The sequence below is a fragment of the Rhinoraja longicauda genome, chromosome 10, assembly GCF_053455715.1.
Source record: "Rhinoraja longicauda isolate Sanriku21f chromosome 10, sRhiLon1.1, whole genome shotgun sequence".
Taxonomy (NCBI): Eukaryota; Metazoa; Chordata; class Chondrichthyes; order Rajiformes; family Arhynchobatidae; genus Rhinoraja; species Rhinoraja longicauda.
Window position 1 is genome coordinate 8,663,928 of NC_135962.1, and position 25,802 is coordinate 8,689,729.

General features: G+C 42.5%; 1 protein-coding gene across 1 annotated transcript in view; it reads left to right on the forward strand.

The window, feature by feature from the left end:
• The first annotated feature begins 243 nt into the window (after window positions 1-243).
• The window catches only part of rad51 (RAD51 recombinase), a 45,183-nt gene continuing 19,624 nt past the window's right edge, over window positions 244-25,802 (forward strand). Inside the window, exons 1-4 of the mRNA XM_078407072.1 lie at window positions 244-394; window positions 4,020-4,160; window positions 9,402-9,539; window positions 16,189-16,306. Coding sequence (XP_078263198.1) covers window positions 4,080-4,160; window positions 9,402-9,539; window positions 16,189-16,306 — 337 coding nt within the window. The 5' untranslated portion in view covers window positions 244-394; window positions 4,020-4,079. The remainder of the gene's footprint in view (window positions 395-4,019; window positions 4,161-9,401; window positions 9,540-16,188; window positions 16,307-25,802) is intronic.

Genomic DNA, 25,802 nt, shown 5'->3' on the forward strand with positions numbered 1-25,802 from the left:
CGATACCATTAAAATGCAGAATATATCTCATCTATCAATTCACGGATTTTTGTTATTTTTCTTTTTAAATGTTTCTGCAGGTTTCTGCCTACTAAAATGACGTCATGACGTCCTACGGTTTTTAGGGTCGAGTGGTCCATCTTGTTCCTCTAGTATCTTTGGCGGGGAGCGACGGCGACGCGCGCTTCACGCAACTGCGTCGTGACCCATTCGCCTGGTGGCGCGATATTCGGAAAAGATAAACGGCGCGAGCGAGAGTGTTGCTGCTGCTGCTGCTGCTCGAGCGAGCGGGAGCGGGACTGGGACTAACCCGCGGGACTTACGACGGCATCAACGACCGACCTGCGGACGACGCGTCGAGGCCCGAGGCGTCGCTCGACAAGTTTATGTTGAGGTAACTTTGGTACTAGAGGCGCGGTCCCGAGCCAGACCGTCAGGGCCGGACCGAACCGAGCCTCTCCGTGTGATTCACGGTAACAGCCTGTTCCTTCCGATCTGGTAGTAATTTACTGACTCGCAGCTGCCTGCGTTTACACAACCGGGGTAGCTCCGGAAACCCGGACCCACACTGCCCGCCTCTACTGATGTACCCTGTCCGTCAAGGTACTTGTTTATTTGGCACTTGTTTATTTGGCACTTATTTGGCGAGAGAGTAGCCCCTCAATACTAATCCATTCCCCGCATATCAACGCAACTCTCTTAAAACAGCTTATCTAAGCCTCATAATTGCCTTTACCACCACTCTGACAGAGCGTTCCACTCGCTCACAACTCTCTGTGTAAACAACATGCACTAACACATTTCCTGTGAACTTTTCCTTCAGCCCATAAAGCTGCGCCCTCTAGTTTTTGATATTTCCATTCTGGGGAAATAAGTTCTGACTGCCCAATCTATTTGCCTCAGAATTTTATAAATTTCTGATGGGTCTCCCCTGGGTGTGAGGGTTGTGGAAACTCAGCTGTGACTACGTATATTAACAAAACATCCTATTTTATTTGCACCTCATCCACGCACCCATTCAAGTCCTCCAACATAGTGCAGTGGCTGTGCTATGTACCATGTACAAATTGCACTACAGTTACTCATCCAAGCTACTCCAATTGTACTGTACAAAACTGACCGACTACCGAGAAGGACCGAATAGGCTTTTGGGAACACTGCTATCTGCAGAATTCCTTCCAAGTTGGATATATTGTTTAGTGTAGGAAGGAACTGCAGATGTTGGCTTACATTGAAGATAGACACAAAATGCTGAGTATCTCAGCTGGACAGGCTGCATTTCTGGATAGAAGGAATTGATGATGTTTCAGATCGAGACCCTTCGGACTGAGAGGGAGATGCAGAAATAAGGAAGTGTAAGGTGTGAAAACGAGACATTAATGAGGATCAAGGAAAATGTAGAATAGATCATTCTATTCTGGGAGAAGGTGACAATGAAGCACTTCCTCATTTCTGTCTTTCTCTCCCCTGATTCTCAGTCTGAAGTAGGGTCTTGACCCGAAACATCACCTTTTCCTTCTATCCAGAGATTCTGCCTGTCCCATTGAGTTACTCCAGCATTTTGTGTCTATGGGGTAAACCAGCATCTGCAGTTCCTTCCGCATAGTTTTCTATGGATGTAACTAGTAGAGTGGATAAGGAAGAACCAGTGGATGTGTTATATCTGGACTTCCAGAAGGCTTTCGACAAGGTCCCACATAAGAGATTAGTATGCAAACTTAAAGCACACGGTATTGTGGGTTCAGTATTGATGTGGATAGAGAACTGGCTGGCAGACAGGAAGCAAAGAGTAGGAATAAACGGGTCCTTTTCAGAATGGCAGGCAGTGACTAGTGGGGTACCGCAAGGCTCAGTGCTGGGACCCCAGCTATTTACAATATATATTAATGCTTTGGACGAGGGAATTGAATGCAACAACTCCAAGTTTGCGGATGACACGAAGCTGGGGGGCAGTGTTAGCTGTGAGGAGGATGCTAGGAGGCTGCAACGTGACTTGGATAGGTTAGGTGAGTGGGCAAATGCATGGCAGATACAGTATAATGTGGATAAATGTGAGGTTATCCACTTTGGTGGCAAGAACAGGAAAGCAGACTATTACCTGAATGGTGGCCGATTAGGAGAAGGGGAGATGCAACGGGACCTGGGTGTCGTGGTACACCAGTCACTGAAAGTAGGCATGCAGGTGCAGCAGGCAGTGAAGAAAGCGAATGGTATGTTGGCATTCATAGCGAGGGGATTTGAGTATAGGAGCAGGGAGGTTCTGCTGCAGTTGTACAGAGCATTGGTGAGACCACACCTGGAGTATTGCGTACAGTTTTGGTCTCCTAATCTGAGGAAAGACATTCTTGCCATAGAGGGAGTATGGAGAAGGTTCACCAGATTGATTCCTGGGATGGCAGGACTTTCATATGAAGAAAGACTGGATAGACTCGGCTTGCACTCGTTGGAATTTAGAAGATTGCGGGGGGATCTTATAGAAACTTACAAAATTCTTAAGGGGTTGGACAGGCTAGATGCAGGAAGATTGTTCCCGATGTTGGGGAAGTCCAGAACAAGGAGTCACAGTTTAAGGATAAGGGGGAAGTCTTTTAAGACCGAGATGAGAAAGTTTTTTTTCACACAGAGAGGTGAATCTGTGGAATTCTCTGCCACAGAAGGTAGTTGAGGCCAGTTCATTGGCTATATTTAAGAGGGAGTTCAACAGTTCAACAGAGCTTTATTTGTCATTCGGTACCAAGGTACCGAACGAAACTACATAGCAGTCACACACAAAAAAGAACACAAGACACATGACCCCAACACATAACGTCCATCACAGTGACTCCAAACACCCCCTCACTGTGATGGAGGCAACAAAACTTCCACTCTCTTCCCCACGCCCACGGACAGACAGCTCATCCCCGACCGACCCGCACAGTCCCCTCAAGGGGATGGAAGTCCCCGCGGCCGAGTCGCACCGGGCGCTGAGACGTCTCGCGGCCGAACCGGGCGGTGGAAGGCCCCGCGACCGAGCCGTGCGCAGCTAAGTCCCGCGGCCGAGCCGCACCGGGCGATGTTAAGTCCAGCGGCCGAGCCGCACCGGGCGATGGAAGGCCCCGCGGCCAAGCCGCACCGGGCGATGTTAAGTCCAGCGGCCGAGCCGCACCAGCGATGAAAAGTCCCGCGGCCGAGCCTCGCCGGGCGATGTTAGGCCCCGCGGCCCAGGCACTGTTAAGTCCAGCGGCCGAGCCGCACCAGTGATGTTAGGCCCCGCGGCCGAGCCGCACCGGGCGATGGAAGGCCCCGCGGCCGAGCCGCACCGGGCACTGTTAAGTCCAGCGGCCGAGCAGCGCCGGGCGATGTTAAGTCCAGCAGCCGAGCCGCACCGGGCGATGGAAGGCACCGCGGCCGAGCCGCACCCCGCGCCGTGAGGAAGAGACCTAAAAGAGAAAGGTTTCCCCCACCCACACCACCACCACCCCCCACACATACACAACCAAAAAAAAAAAAAAACCATCCCAACACCGACACACAACAAAAAAAAAAGGAAAAAAGACGAACAGACTGCTAGCAGGCCGCAGCCGTTAGGCGCCGCCACTTCCACTTTATTGTGGCCCTTGTGGTTAAAGGGATCAGGGGGTATGGAGAGAAGGCAGGTACGGGATACTGAGTTGGATGATCAGCCATGATCATATTGAATGGCGGTGCAGGCTCGAAGGGCCGAATGGCCTACTCCTGCACCTATTTTCTATGTTTCTATTTGTTTGACACCAAATGCTAATTGTTCTGAAGAGAGGTACAATATTTTATGGCTGTTAGCAATGTAAAATAGCTTAATCACTTTGTATAATGAAAATATCTGGTGACGTCGACAAAGCTTTAAAATAATGTTTTTAAACAATTCAAAATTGTTACAATTAGATAGATATTTGGTGGAAGAGGACTAAAATTTGAACTAATGAACAATAGATATTGTTACCAAGAGATAAGCTGAGTAACATGCTCTTAATGTTGTTGGATGTTTTCTTTGTTTCATTCAGTTCGTCGTCAGTCTATTCAACAAAGCTGAACATTTTATTTTATCAATTGTCAGTTTCAAAATGACAATGCAGGCACAAACTGAAGAGAGTGCTACAAAAGAAGAGGAAAGTATTGGGCCACAAGCTATTTCACGTTTGGAGGTAAATATCTTCTAAATAATTCATCTTTGAACTTTGGTTCTCTCCAATGCTTGGACAGAAATACTGAATTGTGTTTCAGTTCAAAGTGCTGGTAATAGGTTTTTTGGAAATATTGCTGTTAAACTAGCATTTTGCCCATATGACTTTATATTTGTGCTGGTATCATTGTGATAAATTGATCTTTCATTTATGGATTAGTTGTCTGCTGGTAAATTAATCAGTCTTAATGCCGTGGTGCAGTTGTTAGGTTCACTTCCCCATCAGGTTGTCACCTTTATAAATCAAATATAGCTGCACTACTGGCATAAGTATACATTGCTGACAGTGACTTGGCTATATTAAACCTTATTTCTCTCCCTCCAACCAAAGCGAATTAACAATTGTATTAGAGCACTGGGTCAACTAGAGACTGTCATATATAAACCATTATTTTGCGTTGACAGTTTGTACTGGTCATTTGTTTTATAGCAGTGCCTAATGTTGAATACCAAAGATAGATACAAAATGCTCGAGGAACTCTGCATCACTGGGAAAAAAAATGGATATGGCATTTCGAGTCAGGACCCTTTTTTGGACTGATTTGTGGTAGGGGGAAGAAGCTGGACAAAGAGGCAGGACAAATAACGGCTAGCAACAGATGACCTCAGGCGAGGGGGTTTCCTGTTAGTCAAATTGTTGGACGAAGGCTTGATATAGAAACAGATGAGAGTCCAAGTGGAATACATAGTTGCTAACTGTGAAGCTAGTTATCAGACTTTTAGTGGAGTGGGGGGAGGGGAAAAGATGTTCGTAGACATTACCTGAAATTGAAGAATTCAATGTTCAGACTGTTGGGTTGTAAGTTACCCAAGCAGAGTATGAGGTGCTGTTCCTCCAGTTTGCATGTAGCCTCATTGTGGCAATGGAGGAGGCCCAGGACAGAAAGGTCAGTGGGCGATTGAGAAGGTTTGTTGAAGTGGTTAGCATCCAAGACATCCATTTGGCCTTGGCGGACTGAGCGCAAGTGTTCAGCGAAATGGTTGCCTAGTCTTCAATTTGTCTTGCCAATGCACAGGAGCTCGCATCAGGAACACGAGATGCAGTAGATGAGGTTCGAGGATGTGCATGTAAATCTGTCTCATCTGGAAAACCTTGTGGGGCCCCTGGATGGACTCGAAGGAGGATCAAGGACAGGTGTTGCATCTTTTGCGGTTGGCAGGGGAAAGTACAGGGGGAGAGGGTGGTTTGGATGGGATGGAATGGGTGAACCATGCGGAGTTGCGGAGGGAGCAGTCAATGTGGAAAGGGGTGGAGATGGGGAGAAGTGATACATGATGGGATCACGATGGAGGCAATGGAAATGTAAGAAGATAGTGTTGGATGTGGAGGCTGGTGGGGTGAAAGGTGAGATTCCTGATGTTTTAGACTTTAGAGATACAGTGCAGAAACAGGCCCTTCAGCTCAACTAGCTCGCCAACCAGCAATCAACCCAAACACTGGCACCATCCTATGTGCTATTGACAATTTAAAGTGACAGAGAAGCATCACCCCCTGACGAGCTCAATGCGTTTCTACGGACGGTTTGATAGGGAGAACACTGATGTGCCTTCCCAAGCCCCCATAGCTCCTGATGCTATTACAATTACAGTCACAAAGGCCAACGTCAGAAGATCCTCCATTGCGGTGAACCCTCGGAAATCGCCTGCATCTGATGGTATACCTAGTCGTGTTCTTAAAAACTGTGCAGATCAATTGGCTGGAGTTTTTGTGGACATCTTTAATCTCTCATTACTGAGGTCTGAGGTTCCCACCTGCTTTAAGAGGGCATCGATAATACTGGCGATGCCCATGAATGAATGAATAAGTTTATTGGCCAAGTATGTGCATATACAAGGAATGTGAGTTGGTGCTCCGCTCTCAAATGACAACACAAGCATACAATTAAGAATAAAGCTTAAACACATCAAAACAATAAGGATACAACATTATGGTCTAAACATGTGGGTGAAAATAAACCAGAGCAAAAAAGAGATGACATGCCTCAATGACTATCGACCGGTGGTGCTAACATCCGTGATGAAGAAGTGCTTTGCGAGGTTGGTTATTAACTCCTACCTCAACAAGAATCACGACCAATTACAATTTGTCTGCCACCATAACAGGTCGATGGAGGATGCATTCTTACTGGCTCTCCATTCTGCACAGGAACAGCTGGGCAATAGAAGCGTACACGTCAGATTGTTTTTTTAGACTACAGCTCTGCGTTAAATACCATTATCCCCTCCAAGCTAGCTATCAAGCTTGTGGAACTGGGTCTCTGCGCATCTCTCTGCAACTGGATCCTGGACTTCCTCATGAACAGACCACTGTTGGTTCAAATTGGCAGCAACACAGCTTCCTCAATAACTATCAGTACAGGAGCACCTCAAGGCTGAGCGCTCAGTCCCCTGCTCTACTCGCTCTATATTTACGACTGTAGCTGGACACAGAGCAACCTCCATATTCAAGTTCATTGACAACACTACTGTTGTTGGATGATTTATAGATGATGAGTCAGAGTATCGATCGACTGACCAGATGGTGCCGGCACAACAACTTGGCTCTCATTTTCAGTAAGACCAAGTAACTGATTGTGGACTTTGGAAGGGGAAGAATGAGGACCCACAAACCTTTCTATATTGACGGGATAATGGTGGAGAGAGTCAAAAGTTCCAAATTCCTGGGCATGCATTTTTCTCAACATCACTCCTCGACCCAGCACACTGATGCAATTATATAGAAAGCCCACCAGCACCTTTAGTTCCTGAGAAAATTGTGGGGATTTGGTATGTCAGAGAGAGAATTTTAAATTAATTACATAGTCAGAAACCTGTTGTTGAAGGTTAATGAGATGGATTACCATTATCAAAAGAAGATGAACTGTATCTTGAAGAAACTAGTGCCTGGAGGGTAGTTGGGAGAGGATTGGAATTGTGAAAGAAAAAAGAACTTCAGAAGCTGAACATTTATAATTGAAATTCAATGGGAATATTTGTGTCAGGAATGAAGTGTGGATAGCAAAGCAGTCATAATTTCTAATTGATGGCTGTCATCATAAAGAATGGTTCGGGGGTCATCAACAAAAATATTAACTGTTGCTAGTCAATGATGTTTTATCGTTCTGGAAGATGAAATGTCTATGGCAATATATATGTGGATAAATTTGGATGGATTATAGGACAGGAGAAAGGCAGTGTTAAAGAGGTGTATGTGAATAGTTTTGATTTTGGAGGGTAGAAACTCAACCTGAGGTCTGGTGCGACACCTAGGTTGCGAACAATCTTATTCAGTCTTTAGACTGTGGTAAAGATAATAGAGAGTTTTGGTGATTAGAGAACAGGTTGATATAGGAACTGAGATGATGGCTCATTAGAACTTTAATATTAGAATATTAATCCTGGGTGTATCCAACCCTGGGCATGTAAAGTGAACAATTAGAATGGAGACGCTTTTTACATTTGTGGTTCTTCATTCTGCGCCTGCCAATGTGAGGGAACAATGAATTTCTGTTAAGCGCTTGTATAGGATTTCTCTTATCCAATATTGCTGCATGTTTTCCTAAGTTCCTACCGACATCATACTGCCATTCCTGGTTGATACATTTGAATTTAGAGACCACCGAATGAAAAGTTTGCATTTATATAGCCCGTTTTATGACACTATGCAGACAATTATGTAATTTTGAAACATGGTGACTCCAAAGTAGCAAACAAAACAAGGTCTCTAAAACAGTAATGGCATGATGACCTGATAATAACTTGTTGGGATAAAAATATTAGCCAACATGCTGGGGAGATTTCCACTGCTCTAGGGAATGAAACAAGGGAATCTTGTAAAAGTAGATGCTTGTTCGACATAAACAATAGTATCTGTGATGCTGTAATATTCCTACACTGGTGCACAGTGACAGCCTTAATTAACTAATTACTCGGCTGAGGATATTGTCTCAAACAGCAAATTACTAGAAACAGTTGGGATGATTCATTTGTATTCATGTAAGCATCTTAAATAACATGACACTGTGTATCGCACTTAATTTTTCAGAGATCACGTCTCTATGAAATTTCACAATTTGTAGTCCAGTACAGATAGACAAGTTGGATAGTATGGACTTTTAGAAAGAAAACTTGGTATTTTCCACTCGGGTGCCTCAATTAATTGTAGCCAATCAAATACCTTTCAGGATTTATTCTGTCTTTTTTTTGTCAAGAGTGTTTAATTGCTATATGCACTGTGAAATGAAATTCTTCCTTGTTTCAGGCACAAAACTTTTAAACGTTACTGTTTGGTAGACAAATACTACAGTTAATTTATACATTTTAAGTTTGTCAGTTAGCAACAAGCCAAATGTGTTTTGGTTGTTGGAGAAAAAACCATTGGCTCGGATTGATCAGATGCTGGGACCAAGCCACCTCAAGATATGGGAATACCTTTATTTCTACTCAATTGTATTTTTTTACTCAAAGCACAGATTGTTTGGTCCATTACTGTTAATCGCTCAATGAAATAATTAAAATTATTTCTTTATGTAAAGAAGATGAGCTGCAGTAGATGAATATCCAATTCCAAGTATAGTTTCTTTCCTAGGAGATTGTGACACCAATATAGCATCCATATGGTACAGTATCTGTCATCTTGCACAGTCCAATTGCTCTGCTGCTAATATTGTAAAATGTGCTATTTTTTATTTTGAGATGTTCTAGAATTTTAGAATTGTTATGGCCCAACCTTTTGAGTCCTTGGAGAAATGATCCAGACTATCCAATTCACTGTTATTTTTGAACCTTTATCCTTTACTAATCATATTCAATCACCTTAAAATTTGTGTACAGACATTTTTGCCCCATTTAGATTTCCATTTAGCCTTTATTGGCCTTTTGTGCTTTGACAAAATATATTACTTCACATCTCGATAATTAATTTCCATCTCTTCATCCAGAAAATAATTTGGTTGGCTGGTGAGTAGATTCAATAGTTCAATTTGAAATACAACAATTTTCATGGGATAAGCTTTCCCAACGATGTTAAACTAAACATGGAGTCATACAACATGGAAATAGGCCCATCAACCCAACTCGTCATTGCCCTCCAAGACACTACAATTTATCTAGTCCCATTGGCCCATATCCCTCCAAACCTTTCCTGTGCATATACCTGCATACCATATATGGATTCCAGGAAGAATATTTCAATTAAATTGAATTGTATTTGCTTTTGTTGTAGCAATGTGGGATCAGTGCTAATGATGTGAAGAAGCTTGAAGAGGCCGGTTTTCATACGGTGGAGGCAGTATCCTATGCCCCAAAGAAGGAATTGATAAATATCAAGGGTATCAGTGAAGCTAAAGCAGAGAAGATTCTGGTAAGAGTGAAAGTAATTCTTGTATTATTTTTACAAATTAAGTGAGATGAGAAAAGATGATGTTAAATGCTGATTCATGATTTATATGCAGTTTAACTATAAGCAAGTTTAGGACTTTGCATTAGCATTTTGTGCAGTATTCAACGTTTCCCACCCTCCAAAGAATTAAGGTGCTTTAAGTTTAAATTTTTTTTTTTAACTGGGATAGTTCATTGATTTTTAAATTTGCGTGCTTTTTCTTGTCATATTGGATTTTATTTATGCCCCTTTTATAACTTGAAACATGTGCATATGGTAAAACTACATTAAAATAGTGCATTGATGATTTCAAAATGCGCAAGCCTGGCCTAAAGTTATTGAGTTTAAACATAATGCAATAATATTTGCCCACCTTCAGCAGATTTGCATTCTATAATTAAGTAGCCTACAATTTTTCCATCTCTGAATTTCTACAATTTATTCTGCATTCAACAATTTACTATTTCTGTGGTACCGATCAAAATAAAATGCAACTTTCCTACTTTCAAGTTGATGCAATTCGTTAGAGCAGTTGTATAGCGCAAGTTAGTTGAAAGAATCGCTTTAAAAAACATCATCATTTTTTGTGCTGGGAACTTGTTCATTAGACTTGTTAAAATTATTTCCATAAATGTTGGCATTAGGGCAAATAAAACAAACCAAACGAAAGGACAAGAGTTTTTTTAAAGTAGGGGAAGGAGTAATCCCTTCCCTGATAGATAATTTGTTTATCTTACAAAGTAATGAAGATTCCGCTGGGATGCGAAAGCCACTTCTTTTGGTGCGCTCAAAGCCAGTCCCATGTAACCTGATATCTTGAGTTTGACGAGTTAACTTCTTAAATAGTGTGTATCTGAAATAAATGCTGTAAAATGACCAGAAATTATACAGCAGTTTCACGTGGGGGATCATGTCAGAATTTGATCTTATGAATGACCGAATATTTCAGCTACGTTGACGTCCTAAAACATAATAATATCTCTGGAAAGTAGCTTCTCAGCTGCTTTCCCACATCCTTCCTTTGACAATTCTTCTACCTTTATCCCAAATTAAGCTGATTTTGAAGGGGCAGGTGGTGTTACTGACTTCATAAAGAAATGTGCGGAGAAATGTGTTCCTATGAAAACCACCGGAATGTTTCCCAACCAGAAGCCTCGGATGAACCAGGAGGTCTGCATTCTTCTGAGAACCAGATCTCATACATTCAAGTCTGGCGACACAGACTCGTACAAGAAGTCCAGTTGCAACCTTGATAAGGCCATGATAAAGGCTAAAAGGAACATTTACTTTAAACTTGAGGATGAGACGGATGTTCAGCAGTTATGGCAGGCTGGCACACCATTTCTTGAACGGCGAAACCAGGAGGCAGCTCGAGCGACAAGGAAGCATCACTCCTAGATGGGCTCCATGTGTTCCACGCACTTTGATAAGGAGAACACTAAGGTGCCTTTTCCATAATGTATTATAATCTCAGTCACAGAGACTGACTTCACAAGATCCTTTAGGTGGGTGAACCCTTGGAAAGCATCTGGACCTGATGATATATCCTGTCGCGTTCTTAAAACCTTTGCCAACCAACTGGCTAGAATTTTTGCGAACATCTTTCATTTCTCACTGCTGAGGTCTGAGATCCTCATCTGCTTTAAAAGGGCATCAGTAATACAGGTACCCAAGAAGAGTACAGTGACATGCCACAATGACCACTGACTGATGGCACTTACATCTATTCTGATGAAGTGCTTTGAGAGGTTGGTTATGACGCATATCAACTCCTACCTCAAGAATCTGACTCCACTATAATTTGCCTACCACCACGCTAGGTCAATGGAGGATGCGATCTTGCTGGCTCCGCTCTGCGCTGGAACACCATACTTCAGGCTATTATTCATAGACTACTGCTCGGCATTCAATACCATCATGGAACTGAGTCTCTGAACATCCCTCTACAATTGAATTCTTGACTTCCTCATCAATAGAACATAATCAGTATGAGCAAGAAGGAACTGCAGATGCTGGTTTGAACTGAAGATTGACACAAAAAGCTGGAGTAGCTCAAGAGAAGCTGGAGAGAAGAGAATTGGTAGCTACACTTCCTGCCTGATAACCATCACCATAGGAGCACCTCGAGGCACTATGCTCAGTCCCCTGCTCTACTCACTCTAGACCCATGACTGTGCAGCTATGCACAGGTCCAACTCCAACTTCACATTTGCTGATGATACCACCATTGTTGGACGAATTACGGATGATGACGAGTCAGAGTATGGGAGGGGAGATCGATCAACTGATCGAATGGTGCCAGAACAATAACTTTGTTCTCAACATCAGTAAAACCAAGGAACTGATTGTTGACTTTAGGAGAGGAAGGGAGATACACACACCTGTCTTTATCGATGGGATGGTTGTGGAGAGAATCAATAACTTCAAACTTCTGGGTGTGCATATCTCTGAAGATCCATTCTGGACCCAGCACATTGATGCAATCATGAAGAAAGCCCATCAACGCCTCTAATTACTAGGATTGAGGAGATTCAACATGTGGCCGACTACTTTCTTGAACCTGTACAGGTGTACAGTAGAGAGCACATTGACTGGTTGCATCATGGGCTGGTTCGACAATACGAATGCCAAGGAATAAAGAAGATTGCAAAAAGTGGTCAACACTGCGCAGTATGAAATGGGTAATGGCCTCCCCACCATTGAAGGGATCTGTAGGAGTCGCTACCTCAAAAAGAAACCTACTTCACCCTGACACCGTGAGCCTGGAAGCTATAACGTCTGGGTTGAGGAGCAGCCTTTTCCCAACAACCATCAGGCTATTAAACACTATAGCCTCCAACTCAGCCTTTATATATATATATCCTGAACATTTTATCGTTTATTATCATGTTTACAGAGTCTTTACAATGTCTGTTGTACTGCTACAAGTCAGAATTTCATTGCTCTGTTTTCAGACATACAGTGCATTCAGAAAGTATTCAGACCCCTTCACCTTTTCCACATTTTGCTATGTTACAGTCTTATTTTAAAATGGATTAAATTCTTTTTTTAATCTTCAATCTACACCCAATACCCCATAATAAAAAAGTGAAAACGGGTGTTTTGAAACTTTTGCAAAGTACTTAAAAAGAAATAACTGAAATATTACATTTACATAAGTATTCAGACCCTTTACTCAGTACTTTGTTGAGGCACCTTTGGCAGTGATTACAGCCTCAAGTTATTACGCTTCTTTGTTATTACGCTACAAGCTTGGCACACCTGTATTTGGGTAATTTCTTCCATTCTTCTCTGCAGATTCTCTCAAGTTCTGTCAGGTTGGATGGGAGCGTCGATGCACAGCTATTTTCAGGTCCCTCCAGAGATGTTCGATTGGGTTCAAGTCCGGGCTCTGGCTGGGCCAGTCAAGAACATTCACAGACTTGTCACGAAGCCTCTCCTGCGTTGTCTTGGCTGTGTGCTGAGGGTTGTTGTACTGTTGGAAGGTGAACCTCTGCCCCAGTCTGAGGTCCAGAACGTTCTGGAGCAGGTTTTCATCAAGGATCTCTCTGCACTTTGCTCCATTCATCTTTTCCTCGATCCTGACTAGACTCCCAGTTCCTGCCGCTGATAAACATCCCTACAGCACGATGCTGCCACCACCAGGTATGGGATAGGCCAGGATATGAGCGGTGCCGCTTGGCATTCAGGCTAAAGAGTTCAATCTTGATTTCATCAGACTAGAGAATCTTGTTTCTCATTGTCTGAAAGACCTTTAGGTGCCTTTTGGCAAACTCCAAGTGGGCTGTCATATGTCTTTTACTGAGGAGTGCTTCCGTCTACCATAAAGGCCTGATTGGTGGAGTGCTGCAGATATAGTTGTCCTTCTGGAAGGTTCTCCCATCTTCACAGAGGAACTCTGGAGCTCTGTCAGAGTGACCATCCGGTTCTTGGTCATCTCCCTGACCAATGCCCTTCTCCCCCGATTGCTCAGTTTGGCTGGGCGGCCAGCTCTATAAAGAGTCCTGGTGGTTCCAAAGTTCTTCCATTTAAGAATGACGGAGGCCACTGTGCTCTTCGGGACCTACAATGCTGCAGAAATTGTTTTATACCCTTCCCCAGATCTGGGTCTCGACACAATCCTGTCTCAGACGTCTACGGACAATTCCTTCGTCTTCATGGCTTACTTTTTGCTCTGACATGCACTGTCAACTGTGGGACCTTAGATAGACTGGTGTGTGCCTTTCCAAATCATGTCCAATCAATTTAATCTACCACTGGTAGACTCCAATCAAGTTGTAGAAACTTCTCGAGGATAATCAATGGAAACAGGATGAACATAAGCTCAATTTTGAATGTCATAGCAAAGGGACTAAATACTTATGTAAACGTGATATTTCAGTAATTTCTTTTTAATTACTTTGCAAAAATTTCTAATCACCTGTTTACGTTGATTTATTATGGGGTATTGTGTGTAGATTGATGATTAAATTTTTTTTTTAATCCATTTTAAAATAAGGCTGTAACGTAGCAAAATGTGGAAAAAGTGAAGGGGTCTGAATACTTTCTGAATGCACTGTATGACAATAAAATGCTCTTGACTAGGGTTTAATACTGCCTGGATTTCAGTAATATTTGTCTTTTAATCTAAAAAAAGCCTAAGTATGAAAAATACCCATTTTCGTGACTTGAGAATATTTTGACTATTGCTAGTGTAGTTGGATCTATGTTTAATAGTCAAATAAGGATGTTTTCTTCCAACAAAGCAGCTCATAATCATACTTTATTAGCAAAGTATGTTTTCCAACATACGAGGAATTTAATTTGCCATACAGTCATACCAATAAAAACAACAAAACATGCAAAATACATTTTTATATAAACTCCACATTCCTCACTGATTGAAGGCGGAAAAAAGTGCAATCTTCCCTTCTTTGTTCTCCCACGATCGGAGGCCTCGAGCCTTCCGTTGTCAGGACGATTTTAGCTCCCGTAGCCGACGGTTGAGCCCTCTGTGTTCGGGCGATCAAGTTCCTGCATGGGGGGGGGAATCTCAGCTCCCATGCGCCGGGCGATCTTACCTCGAGTCGGGGCTGGTCGAACCTTCTACGACTTTGGAGCTTCCCTACCCGAGACTGCGAGCTCCTCGATGTTGAAATCCGCAGGCCGCAGTTGCAGTGTCGATCCCAGCAAGGGATCAGAGGCTCCGATGGCAAGGCTCAAAGTCAGTCTCAAGCAAGGCCGCCAGCTTCATAATGTTAGACCACAGAGTTTCCCCGACCCCCACCCCCACATAAAACAAACCAGAGAACATTAACACATACTTTTACAACACACTAAAAAAAGACGAAAAGACAGACAGATCATTGGCGAGGCTGCCATCGCTGACTGCGCCACCTGGTGGAAATCGTATTAATCTGTGAAGTGATGTATAGTGATAGTGCAGTTAATAAATGCGCGATCACATCATTGAATCAAAATAGATTAAATGCATCAGAGAGCAAAGTGCTTGATAAAAACGGCGTCTTATCAGATTTGGCATTAAAATATTGCCCCTGGGAACATGGATATAGAAATTTAATTTTGGGATTTAATTAGGAACTTAAAGGTAATTCTGTTCCCATGGTAGTGAGCATTGTACAATTTGGATGCATTTGTAATTATAACAGTATGTAGCACACGAACAAGTAAGGAAAAAGTTTGAGGTAAAATTTATTTATTCACAAAATGCTGGAGTAACTCAGCAGGTCAGGCAGCATCTCGGGAGAGAAGGAATGGGTGACGTTTCGGGTCGAGACCTTTCTTCAGACTGATGTCAGGGGGGCGGGACATAGGAAGGATATAGGTGGAGACAGGAAGATAGAGGGAGATCTGGGAAGGAGGAGGGGAAGGGAGGGACAGAGGAACTATCTAAAGTTGGAGAAGTCGATGTTCATACCACTGGGCTGCAAACTGTCCAGGCGAAATATGAGGTGCAGTTCCTCCAATTTGCGGTGGGCCTCACTATGGCACTGGAGGAGGCCCATGACAGAAAGGTCAGACTGGGAATGGGAGGGGGAGTTGAAGTGCTCGGCCACCGGGAGATCAGTTTGGTTAATGCGGACCGAGCGCCGAGCCTGCGCTTGGTTTCGCCGATGTAAATAAGTTGACATCTAGAGCAGCGGATGCAATAGATGAGGTTGGAGGAGGTGCAGGTGAACATTTGTCTCACCTGGAAAGACTGTTTGGGTCCTTGGATGGAGTTGAGGGGGGAGGTAAAGGGACAGGTGTTGCATCTCGTGCGGTTGCTGGGGAAAGTGCCCGGGGTTGGGGTGGTTTTGGTAGGAAGGGACGAGTGGACCAGGGAGTTACGGAGGGAACGGTCTCTGCGGAATGCAGGGAGGGGTTGGGAAGATATGGCCAGTGGTGGGGTCCCGTTGTAGGTGACGGAAATGTTGGTGGATGATATGTTGGATCCGCTGGCTGGTGGGGTGGAAGGTGAGAACGAGGGGGATTCTGTCCTTGTTGCGAGTGGGGGGAGGGGGAGCAAGAGCGGAGCTGCGGGATGTAGAAGAGACCCTAGTGAGAGCCTTATCTATAATGGAGGTAAAATTTAAATGTCTAAGAAAGTGCAGCTGCTCCATAATCATGTCATTGTTTTCTTTTGCTTTAGGCTGAGGCAGCTAAACTTGTACCAATGGGATTTACTACTGCTACAGAGTTTCATCAGAGGCGCTCTGAAATCATCCAGGTTACTACAGGTTCCAAGGAACTTGATAAACTTCTGCAAGGTATATATTAATTTTCATTGAAACTTTGTATATTGGTATAATATGGTGAATTGTGTGTTTTTGGCAGCTTATATTAACATAGAGCATAGTAATGCATAGCATTAGAATTGTCTGCCTAAACCTACCTGATCTTCCGGTTGCTAAACATTTTAACTCCCCCTCCCAGTCCCATACTGACCTTTTTGTCCTGGGCCTCCTTCACTGTCTGAGTGAGGCCCAGTGCAATTTGGAGGAACAGCACTTCATATTTTGCATGGGCAGCTTTATAAATATTGACTTCTCTAACTTCAAGTAACCTTTGCTTTCCCTCCCCCTCCCCAGTTCTCCGACCAGTCTGACTGTTCCCCTGATTACATTTTATCTCTGTATGCTTCGTTGTAACCTTCTCCTTGCTCCCAATGATTTATTCTACATTTTCCTTACCCTTCCTTATCTCTGTCTCCCTCTCCTCTGACTCAGTCCGAAGAAGGGTCTTGACCTGAAACATCACCCATTCCTTCTATCCAGAGTCAATAGTCATTTATTTGTCACATACACATAAATGTGCAGTGAATTGAAAAATTACCCGCAGTTCAACAATAAGACCAATAAGAATAATCAATAAAAATGCAATAACACATACAATCATAACCAACACCAAACAAAAGAAACATCCATCACAGTGAGTCTCCTCCAGTCACCTCCTCACTGTGATGGAAGGCCAGAATGTATTTTTCTCTTCCCCTGCCGTCTTCTTTCGCGGTCAGGCTGTTGGAGTTGCCACGCCGGGGCAGTCGGGGGATGCTGCCTATCCCGCTGAGTTACTCCAGCATTTTGTGTCTAGTAGTGTTCTATGTTTGATATTCCTTTTTTCTTTCCATAGATGTTGAGTATTGTGGCACTTTATTTTAATATGCAGTAAAATACTTTTTTATTTTACGTACAACAAGTCAATTTTAAGTAACGGCGTAAGCATGGTTTTCTACAATTTAACTTATAGAATTATATTGTTATGCATTTCTTCCTGTAATGCTTTGTTTTAAACAGCTACAGCAAGACACTTAAATTGCAGCATTTAAATAGCACTTAAATTACTGCCCATGTTGCACATGTATTGTTTTGATCTTAATAGTGCACAAAGATTATTTATATATTTTTAGCACCCACATTGTAAATCTATGTGAAATCAATGTCACAGCAAGTTGTGAGCAGCCTGTTTTCCAATGATGCTTTCCACCTGTTTCACTGTGGTTGAACAGACATGCCTGTTTTCCCCCATGAGAAACTGCATATATTGGCATATAAACTTACATAAAATACATCCTACTTGACAAAGTGCAAAATTTGAAGTCATATGTAAAAGTATGTTTTGAAATGTTTAGTCTTTTAGACTTTTAAGTTAACTTAATTCATCTTTACGTTTGAAAGTGTAATTGGAGAGCGGAGGTTTAAGTGAACCCATCTTGCTTCCAGATTTTTCTGCTTATACTAACCAAATTGTGAAGTAGCTTACTTTGAGATAATTGCAGATCTATTTTCATCATTTTTGGTGTTCCTATTGCCATAGGTCCTGCATTATAAAAACGAGAAGTGTTGGAAACTCTCAGTAGGCAAAACAGATCTGAAAAGAAATAGAGTTCACTTTCAGGTCAACAATTCTTTAACTTCTGACCTGAAATATTACCTCTAGTATTTTATTCAGATCCTGTTTGATCTGTTGACTATTTCCAGCATTTTCTGATTCTATTTCACATTTCCAACATCCACTGTTTTATTCTTTATTTCAATCTTCTTGCCTTCAGCATTGTGATGCTGCAAAGTCTATGCAATCCAAGTAGGGGTATGAATAAAACCATTTGGATATTTTTGTTTTACCTTCCAAGTGAAATGCTCTGTAGATTACCACAACTGTTCTGTGGGGCTTTTTCCATTTGTGAGAGATATGTACATGGCTGACGAAGCACTCATGCCCAGAAACATAATTGCTAGAGTGACCTTTAAGAAAAATGAAGCATCAGAACCTACTACCCCCTTTCTCTTGCATCCTCTTGATCAATGTTCTTAGAAAATAAGATTGAGGATTTAAGGGCAAGATTATTTTACCAAAGGGACATGGGGAAATGTTTGACAGAGACATGACTTACCCCCAGCTCTCCAGATTTGCCACTTGAGTCCAAAGGTTTCTCAGTCCATTGTGTCGACAGAATAATGTATTTGGTAAAAGGGAGAGGTGGTAGGACCTCTCATGGCAAACCCATTGTGGTGCTTGGAAATGACCGTTCAGGAACATCTAGTAGTCCTTCAACCCCCTCCATTGTCATGACTGCAGTGTCCAATCTGCCCTAGGCAGACTGTTTGGCTAGCACTTGAATGAAACTGCATGGTCAACAAATACCAGACCGACCATCCTGATGTCATCTCCATCATTGCCTGGGACTTAACATGGCCGGCTTGACAAAGACACTTCCAAACTACCATTAGGATGTCTCCTACAGTACTAAAGGATCAAACTCTGTTACTGCCAGTCCAAGAGGAGGCAGAGGAGCAACTTCATGACTGCTTGGAATTGTTAGAATGGGCTCAGCAATGAACCTGAACAAAAACACCATGGTTATTACCAACTTCACAAGAAAATGTGTGGACGTGTGTGTTCCCATGAAGGCCGTCCCAGTGATCCCTAACCAGAAGTCTTGGGTAAAACTGGAGGCCTAGGCAGATGCTCGGCAACTGTGGCAGCACTTGCAACCATCACTTCTTACATAGGTGAAATGGGGTTGCTTAAGTGACAGTGAGCCATCACTCCTGGTTAAGCTTGATGTAAGCATCAACAGAGAACAATACTGTACCTTCACAAACTCCATGACCATGTGAACTTAGTTTTCAAGGCTGACATCAGAAGATCCTTCTCGAAGGCGAATGCTCAAAGTACCCAGCCCTGATGTACTTGGCCACATTCTCAAAACCCATGTGCCCAAATGGCTGGAGTTTCCGTAGGCATCTTCAACCTCTCATAACAATGGTCCGATGTCCCCACCTGTTTTAAAAGGGCATCCATGTTGCTAAACAAGAGCAAGATGACATGCTGTAGCCTTGATCATTAATTAAAACTGTAAAACTCCTGCCTTAATGTTAATCCTTGCAGGAGATTTTTGGTGACTGCTCTTACAATAAATCCAAATCAAAGAATAACTATTTTTACTTGCATCTTTTCAGCCAGTACTCGCTCGAGATTGACATTGCATCAGTAGACATGCATTGAATCTGCAATGAGGTAGATGAATTAACAAAGAAGGAATGGATGTGATCTAATTGACATTACAATTTACAGGGTGACTAAAGCTAGGAACTAAACATTTGCGTTATACCGCATGGAAATGCAGTCTTTGGCCGACCGATTGCATGTTGACCATTGGGCACTCGGTTATACAATATCCCTCCCATATACCATCATTTCTTCCTAAATTTTACCGTTCAACTAGACATAAAATACAATTTACACGTGCCATTTAACCTATCAACTGGCATGTCCTTGTGAGGTGGGGGAAATAGGAAGGACGTGAAGGAAACTATGAAGTTGCAAGAAAATAAATATTTGTATGACTTGCCTAAGTGCCTCCAAATAGTAGTTCTAATATAAGATGCAGTAAAAATGAGATGTATGTGCAATGATTAATACTTTAATCAATGGAATTTTAATCTACGTATAGACTAGGGGAAGAAACAGAAGCTGATGCAATATTCAAAGGTTTTATAGTTCAGTCTGAAGCTGAAGTTTTTAGTCTAAACAGAGAATTTATGTAGGCATAAGAGTTAGATTGCTTGGCTACATTAGGAAACTGCATTGAAGAATATGACAACAGCAGGAAATGTGAACATTTAAAGAAATTGTGCATGATTTGACATAAATATACATTGATTGTATACCAACAGCATAATTAAGAAATGGTTCATGGATTACAAGGGAAATTAGTTATTTTTATTTTTAAATAAATTCTTATGAAGAAAATTAATAAAATTGCCTGAAAAATACAGGAAGATTGAGGATTAAGCATGTTCTATCAAGAAAATTATGCAAAGTAGAAAATGAAAGTAAGCTAGAAAATCTCTCTATATGCATATAGAAAGGCAATTGAGGGCAAATGTGGTCCTTTGCAGACGAAGACAAGATAATTTTGTGGGTGAATAAGGATATATCAGTGGAATTAAATAAGTCATATGTTACAGGTTTATAAATCATCTATTATTTTTTCTGACAATGTGTTGGATGTCCTGGTTGTGCTCCTTATTATTTGCGTAATTTTAATGCACTCAGATAATTTTCTCAACCATCTTTTCTATTGCTTATAACATTAATGGTCATTGCAGTTACCAATGATCATCAATATTTTAAAAATAAGCGAGCTTTATCTTGTGGAAGGCCTTAATTAAGTTTGAATACAAGAAGTTTTAGACTGCAATCTGTTATACCTCTTTGTTGTTCTGTCTAGCTCAGTATATTTTGTGTAAGCTGCACCCCAGGCTGTAAGAGCTCCCATGAAATAAACTTGGTAGGTCATATGCTGGGAAGTTTTTGAGAGCACCAAAGAAAGCTGTACAGCATTAACTTTTGCTTCCAGAGCCAGCTTTTCAAAATGTTTGCATGATGAGATCTAATCCGTTTAGTGCCAGAAGCTTTGTAATTGGGTTGGAGGTGAAAGCAAGAACAGATTAAAGTTAATTGGAGGCGGCAGCTACTGCTGCCCCCAATATCCCCCCCCCCCCCTCCCTTTAATTTTAAATTTTCTCTGTTTGCAGAGGGTATTGCCAAGAATAACTTTTAAATGTCATGTTGGACAACTAGTGAAGGAGACTGGTTACTGCGAGCAGTAATCATCTGCAGAAATGTCAACTGTACAATGCTTGTTTACGGAGTCCTAGATGATTACCCAATTATTGAAATGATTTGTCCAAAACTTTGGAGTTCATGCTCTGATTGAAGGGAACAGTTTATCAGTCAAAAGCTGGAGCCTTGGACACTTGCCAGTGTCAGCAACACTGTTAGAGTGCACTAATTCAGACACTAATTGTGAAGGCTGAGTTACGTTAGGAATTGCAGAGGATGTTATGGACTAAAGGTGTTTTGGAACAGCCCAGGGTCCGAAGAAGGGTCTCGACCCAGGCTCCAGAGATACTGTCTGTCCTGCTGAGTTGTTACAGTTTTTTGTGTCCATTTCAAGGTCAGGTAAAGTTATTTATCAAGTTAATTAATTCTCTCCAAAAAGTGTTCATGAGGACTGAACACTTGTGAACACTTAACTGAACAAGTGTGCAGACCAAAATTATACAATGATAAACCATTTCAATGAATGCATGCTTTATTATCAAATGTGACAAGTCACAGTGAAATTCTTTGCTTGCATTCCAACGGTATGCAAATAGTCGCCACATAAGTGCACTGACAAAGTTGCACAGTATCTGTGCCAGGTCCCCCTTTGTTCTCCCCCACCACTGCCCTCACAGTGGCTCCCCTAACACTGTGTCCTCCATTGTTCTCCCCCCCCCCCCCCAACAAGGCAGACCCCCACACCGGATCCACCTGTGTTCCTTTCCTTGGCAGTGGCGTCCTCGCTCCACATGTTCGTCCATAGATAGGTGCCCCCTTCAACCGCAAGGTCCTCTCTGGATGTCTCCGTGGCCCTGACCCAGGCCCAGCCAAGGGCTCCGTCGACCCTGGCGCAGATGGTCGTGGTCTCCATAGACTCGTGGAGCGTGGATTCCAACCTCGGACGCAGGCTCCAACCTGCCCTCCAGAGGCTCAGACCTGCGGGGGCACAGGCCTCGGCTACTCCGTACACAAATATGCCCTTTTGTATGTGCTGAATGTTTGAAAGCGTTATTCAATTGGTTCCATTGCAGCATCAGACCCTGAAGCAAAAGTGGCATTTTCCAATGTTTTTTTAACAATGCAAGAGAGAGAGGTAGAACTAACCATTTAGCTCCTTACACCAGCCTTCCTGTTCAATATGATCCAGGTAGAATTCTTACCTCTGCACCACTTTCTTAACTAATCCTATGTTCTTGATTATATTGATGTCTGAAAAATTCTCAGCAATTCTCTTGGCTCATGAATTTCTTCTTGCTTTTATCCTAAATAGCTTATTTTGCAACTGTGACTCTTGGTTCAAGACATTTCAGCCATGGGGAATATTAATAGTCGGAAACTAGTAAGAATCTTGTACAATTTAGTAAGATCTCCTCTCCTCCTTCTCTTCAACTCTGAAATGAAATTCAACTTTTCCCCTACTGTCCCATTTGTTTTTCAAAAATTGTGGGGTTGTGGAATTTGAGGATTTGTTAGCAGAAGCACTGTGGAATGGCATGTCTTTTCTCAAGAATGGATTTTTGTTTTGTGCATGATCTTGGCACTGAAGGGAAGGGTATTCCAGAATGGGTAATTTAATGGTTCATGTTTCTCTTTGGGAACTAGCCATGTAATTTTCATGCATTGCATGTCATACCAGTCTGAAAAGAATGGGCCAACTTTTTTAACACAGCTGAAGTTTGGGTCCAATTTAGTAGTGGCAGCATTTACATTTCATTGTATATCGAGCATTTTGTCCCAGAACATCAGTTTTGAAATAGAGAGTGTCTCTTGCAGATAGTTATGCCATATTCCGCTCTGGTCCCTTGTGTGCAAAGGCACCACCTACTTCTGAGCTGGCTGATCTTAGGCCAGTGGTGGAGATGACATTAAACCTCAGAATGCTGGATTGAATTGATGCTTATTGATTTTTGAAAACTATACTTTGATCAAAGACAGTGCTGTGGTATTGATATTTGAATATATGCTCTAAGTTTATGTCCATGGTAGAGAGCCTAAACTCCAGATCCAAAATCGCCTTAGCTATTGTGGTTAAACTGGATGATGAACAACATGCTAATAAGCAGATACCAAGTAATTTAGAAAAGCTAACAATATTATTATTTATTACTGGGAGAATGGAATACAAAAGTAAAATAGTCAATTATATTGGCTATTGGATAGATTGCTAAGGACACCAAATCAACGGACAGTTAAATTATTAGATTGATTGATATATCATCAATCTAATAATTTAACTGTCCGTTGATTTGGTGTCCTTAACAGACTCCAATGTCAAATGTCTCTTTCATTGGTATATGGGCTCAAGAGCAAATACCATTTCCAATCAGGTATTTTCCATTATTTCTGCTAATTAGCTGCCCTTTTGTACTATACCTGTATACTTTTCTCCCCTTTCTAATCCCACTTTACACTTGGTGGAGAGGGGGTGAAATGACCCTATTTCATTACTGCTGCACCCTGAAAATCCCTATGCCTTTATTTGCTATTGTTTGACCATCTCTGCTCCTGGCTTCCTCGTACAATGTGTGGAAGTGGGAGCAGTGCCCTGTGGGAACTTCAGGACTGTAGAAACTGGAATGAGATTGAAATCTCAAACACTGCTTGAACAACACAACACCATATCCACTTGAATATGGGTTCTCAAGTACACGAAGGGAAACAAAAACAGATTGCCTTGGAACTAGATTCTTTAATACTATACTGTATAAAATGAGTTTAAAGATCAGGCCAATATGTAGTTTGCTGATGTACTGCATACAAATGAGCATCTGTACAGCACATCTAGACATCCACGAAGAGAGCCTAGCAAACATGATTTGTGATGTTCCACTGCACCAATGTGCTAAGATTAAGTGTATGTGAGAGAGATTCATCAGTAATAATTCAATTCTCGTCAAAATCATCTCACCCTAGCCCTTTGCCCTCGATAGGCTGCCCTGGCAAAAATAAACTATTCCAACATTATAGCAACAAGGAACTGCCGATACTGGTTTACAAAAAAAAAAGACAAAGTGCTGGAGTAAATTAGCAGATTAGGTAGTGTCTCTGGAAAACATTGATAGATGACGATTTGGATCAGTGAAGAAGTGTCCCGACCTGAAACATCACCTACAGTGCATTCAGAAAGTATTCAGACCCCTTCACATTTTGCTACGTAACAGCCTTATTTAAAAATGGATTAAATTCATTTTTTTAATCATCAACAATACCCCATGATAAAAAAGCAAAAACAAGTGTTTAGAATTTTTTGCAAAGTAATTAAAAAGAAATAATTGAAATATCACATTTACACAAGTATTCAGATCCTTTACTCATTACTTTGAGGCAGCTTTGGCGGCAATTACGGCCTCAAGTCTTCTTGGGTAAGATGCTACAAGCTGTATTTGGGTAATTTCTCCCATTCTTCTCGGCAGATTCTCTCAAGCTGTCAGGTTGGATGGGGAGCGTCAATGCACAGTTATTTTCAGGTCCCTCCAGAGACGTTCAATCGGGCTCAAGTCTGGACTCTGACTGGGCCACTCAAGGATATTCACAGACTTGTCGAAGCCAGGCCTGCGTTGTCTTGGCTGTGTGCTTAGGGTCTTTGTCCTGTTGGAAGGTGAACTTCCGCCCCAGTCTGAGGTCCAGAATGCTCTGGGGCAGGTTTTCATCAAGGATCTTTCTGTACTTTGCTCCGTTCATCTTTTCCTCAAACCAGACTAGTCTCCCAGTTCCTGCTGCTGAAAAACATCCCCACAGCATGATGCTGCCACCACCATGCTTCACCGTAGGTATGGTATTAGCTAGGTGATGAGTGGCGCCGCTTGGCATTCAGGCCAAAGAGTTCAATCTTGGTTTCATCAGTCCAGTGAATCTTGTTTCTCATGGTCTGAGAGTCCTTTAGGTGCCTTTTGGCAAACTCCAAGCTGGCTGTCATGTGCGGTAGAAAATCATCATCCCCAAAAATCACTGTAATTGGTTTGACAAATTTGGCACTGGGTAGTTTGGGATTTTCTGCACGTTTGCTTTGCGGGCAGGATGCCGTTCTCCCTCACGCGATGCCCAAGGAAAGTGAATCTGCAACGCCAAACACTCATTTGTTTGTGTTAATGACAATGCCATATTCTTCGAGGCGCTGGAACAGTAATCCAAGGTGTTTCTTGTGTTCATCTTCGCTTGAGCTCGCTACCAACACGTCGTCGATGTATGCATAGACCAAATTGAGGCCGGAGAGTACGTGGTCCATGAAACGCTGGAACGATTGTGCTGCGTTCCGTAAACCAAAAGGCATCTGTAAAAATTCAAACGTCCCGAATGGAGTGACCACGGCTGTCGGAATATCGGCAGGCGTGACCCGAATTTGATAATACGCGCGCACGAGATCGATGCTTGCAAACACCTGCTTACCCTGTAGGCTTGCAGAGAAATCCTGCAAATGTGGGATGCCAATAGTGGCAATATTGTTTATTGCCACTGAACAATAGTGGCATTGTTTAGTGAACGGTAGTTGCCACAGGGTAGCCACGACGGTGACCCCGACGGTGCCTTCATTGTTGCCGGGGACTTTAATCAGGTCGACCTACGAGCTGCACGCCGCAAATTCCACCAGCATGTGCAGTGCCCTACTAGGGGCTCAAAACACACTGGCCTCCTATCGCCGATCTTATCTCCCAG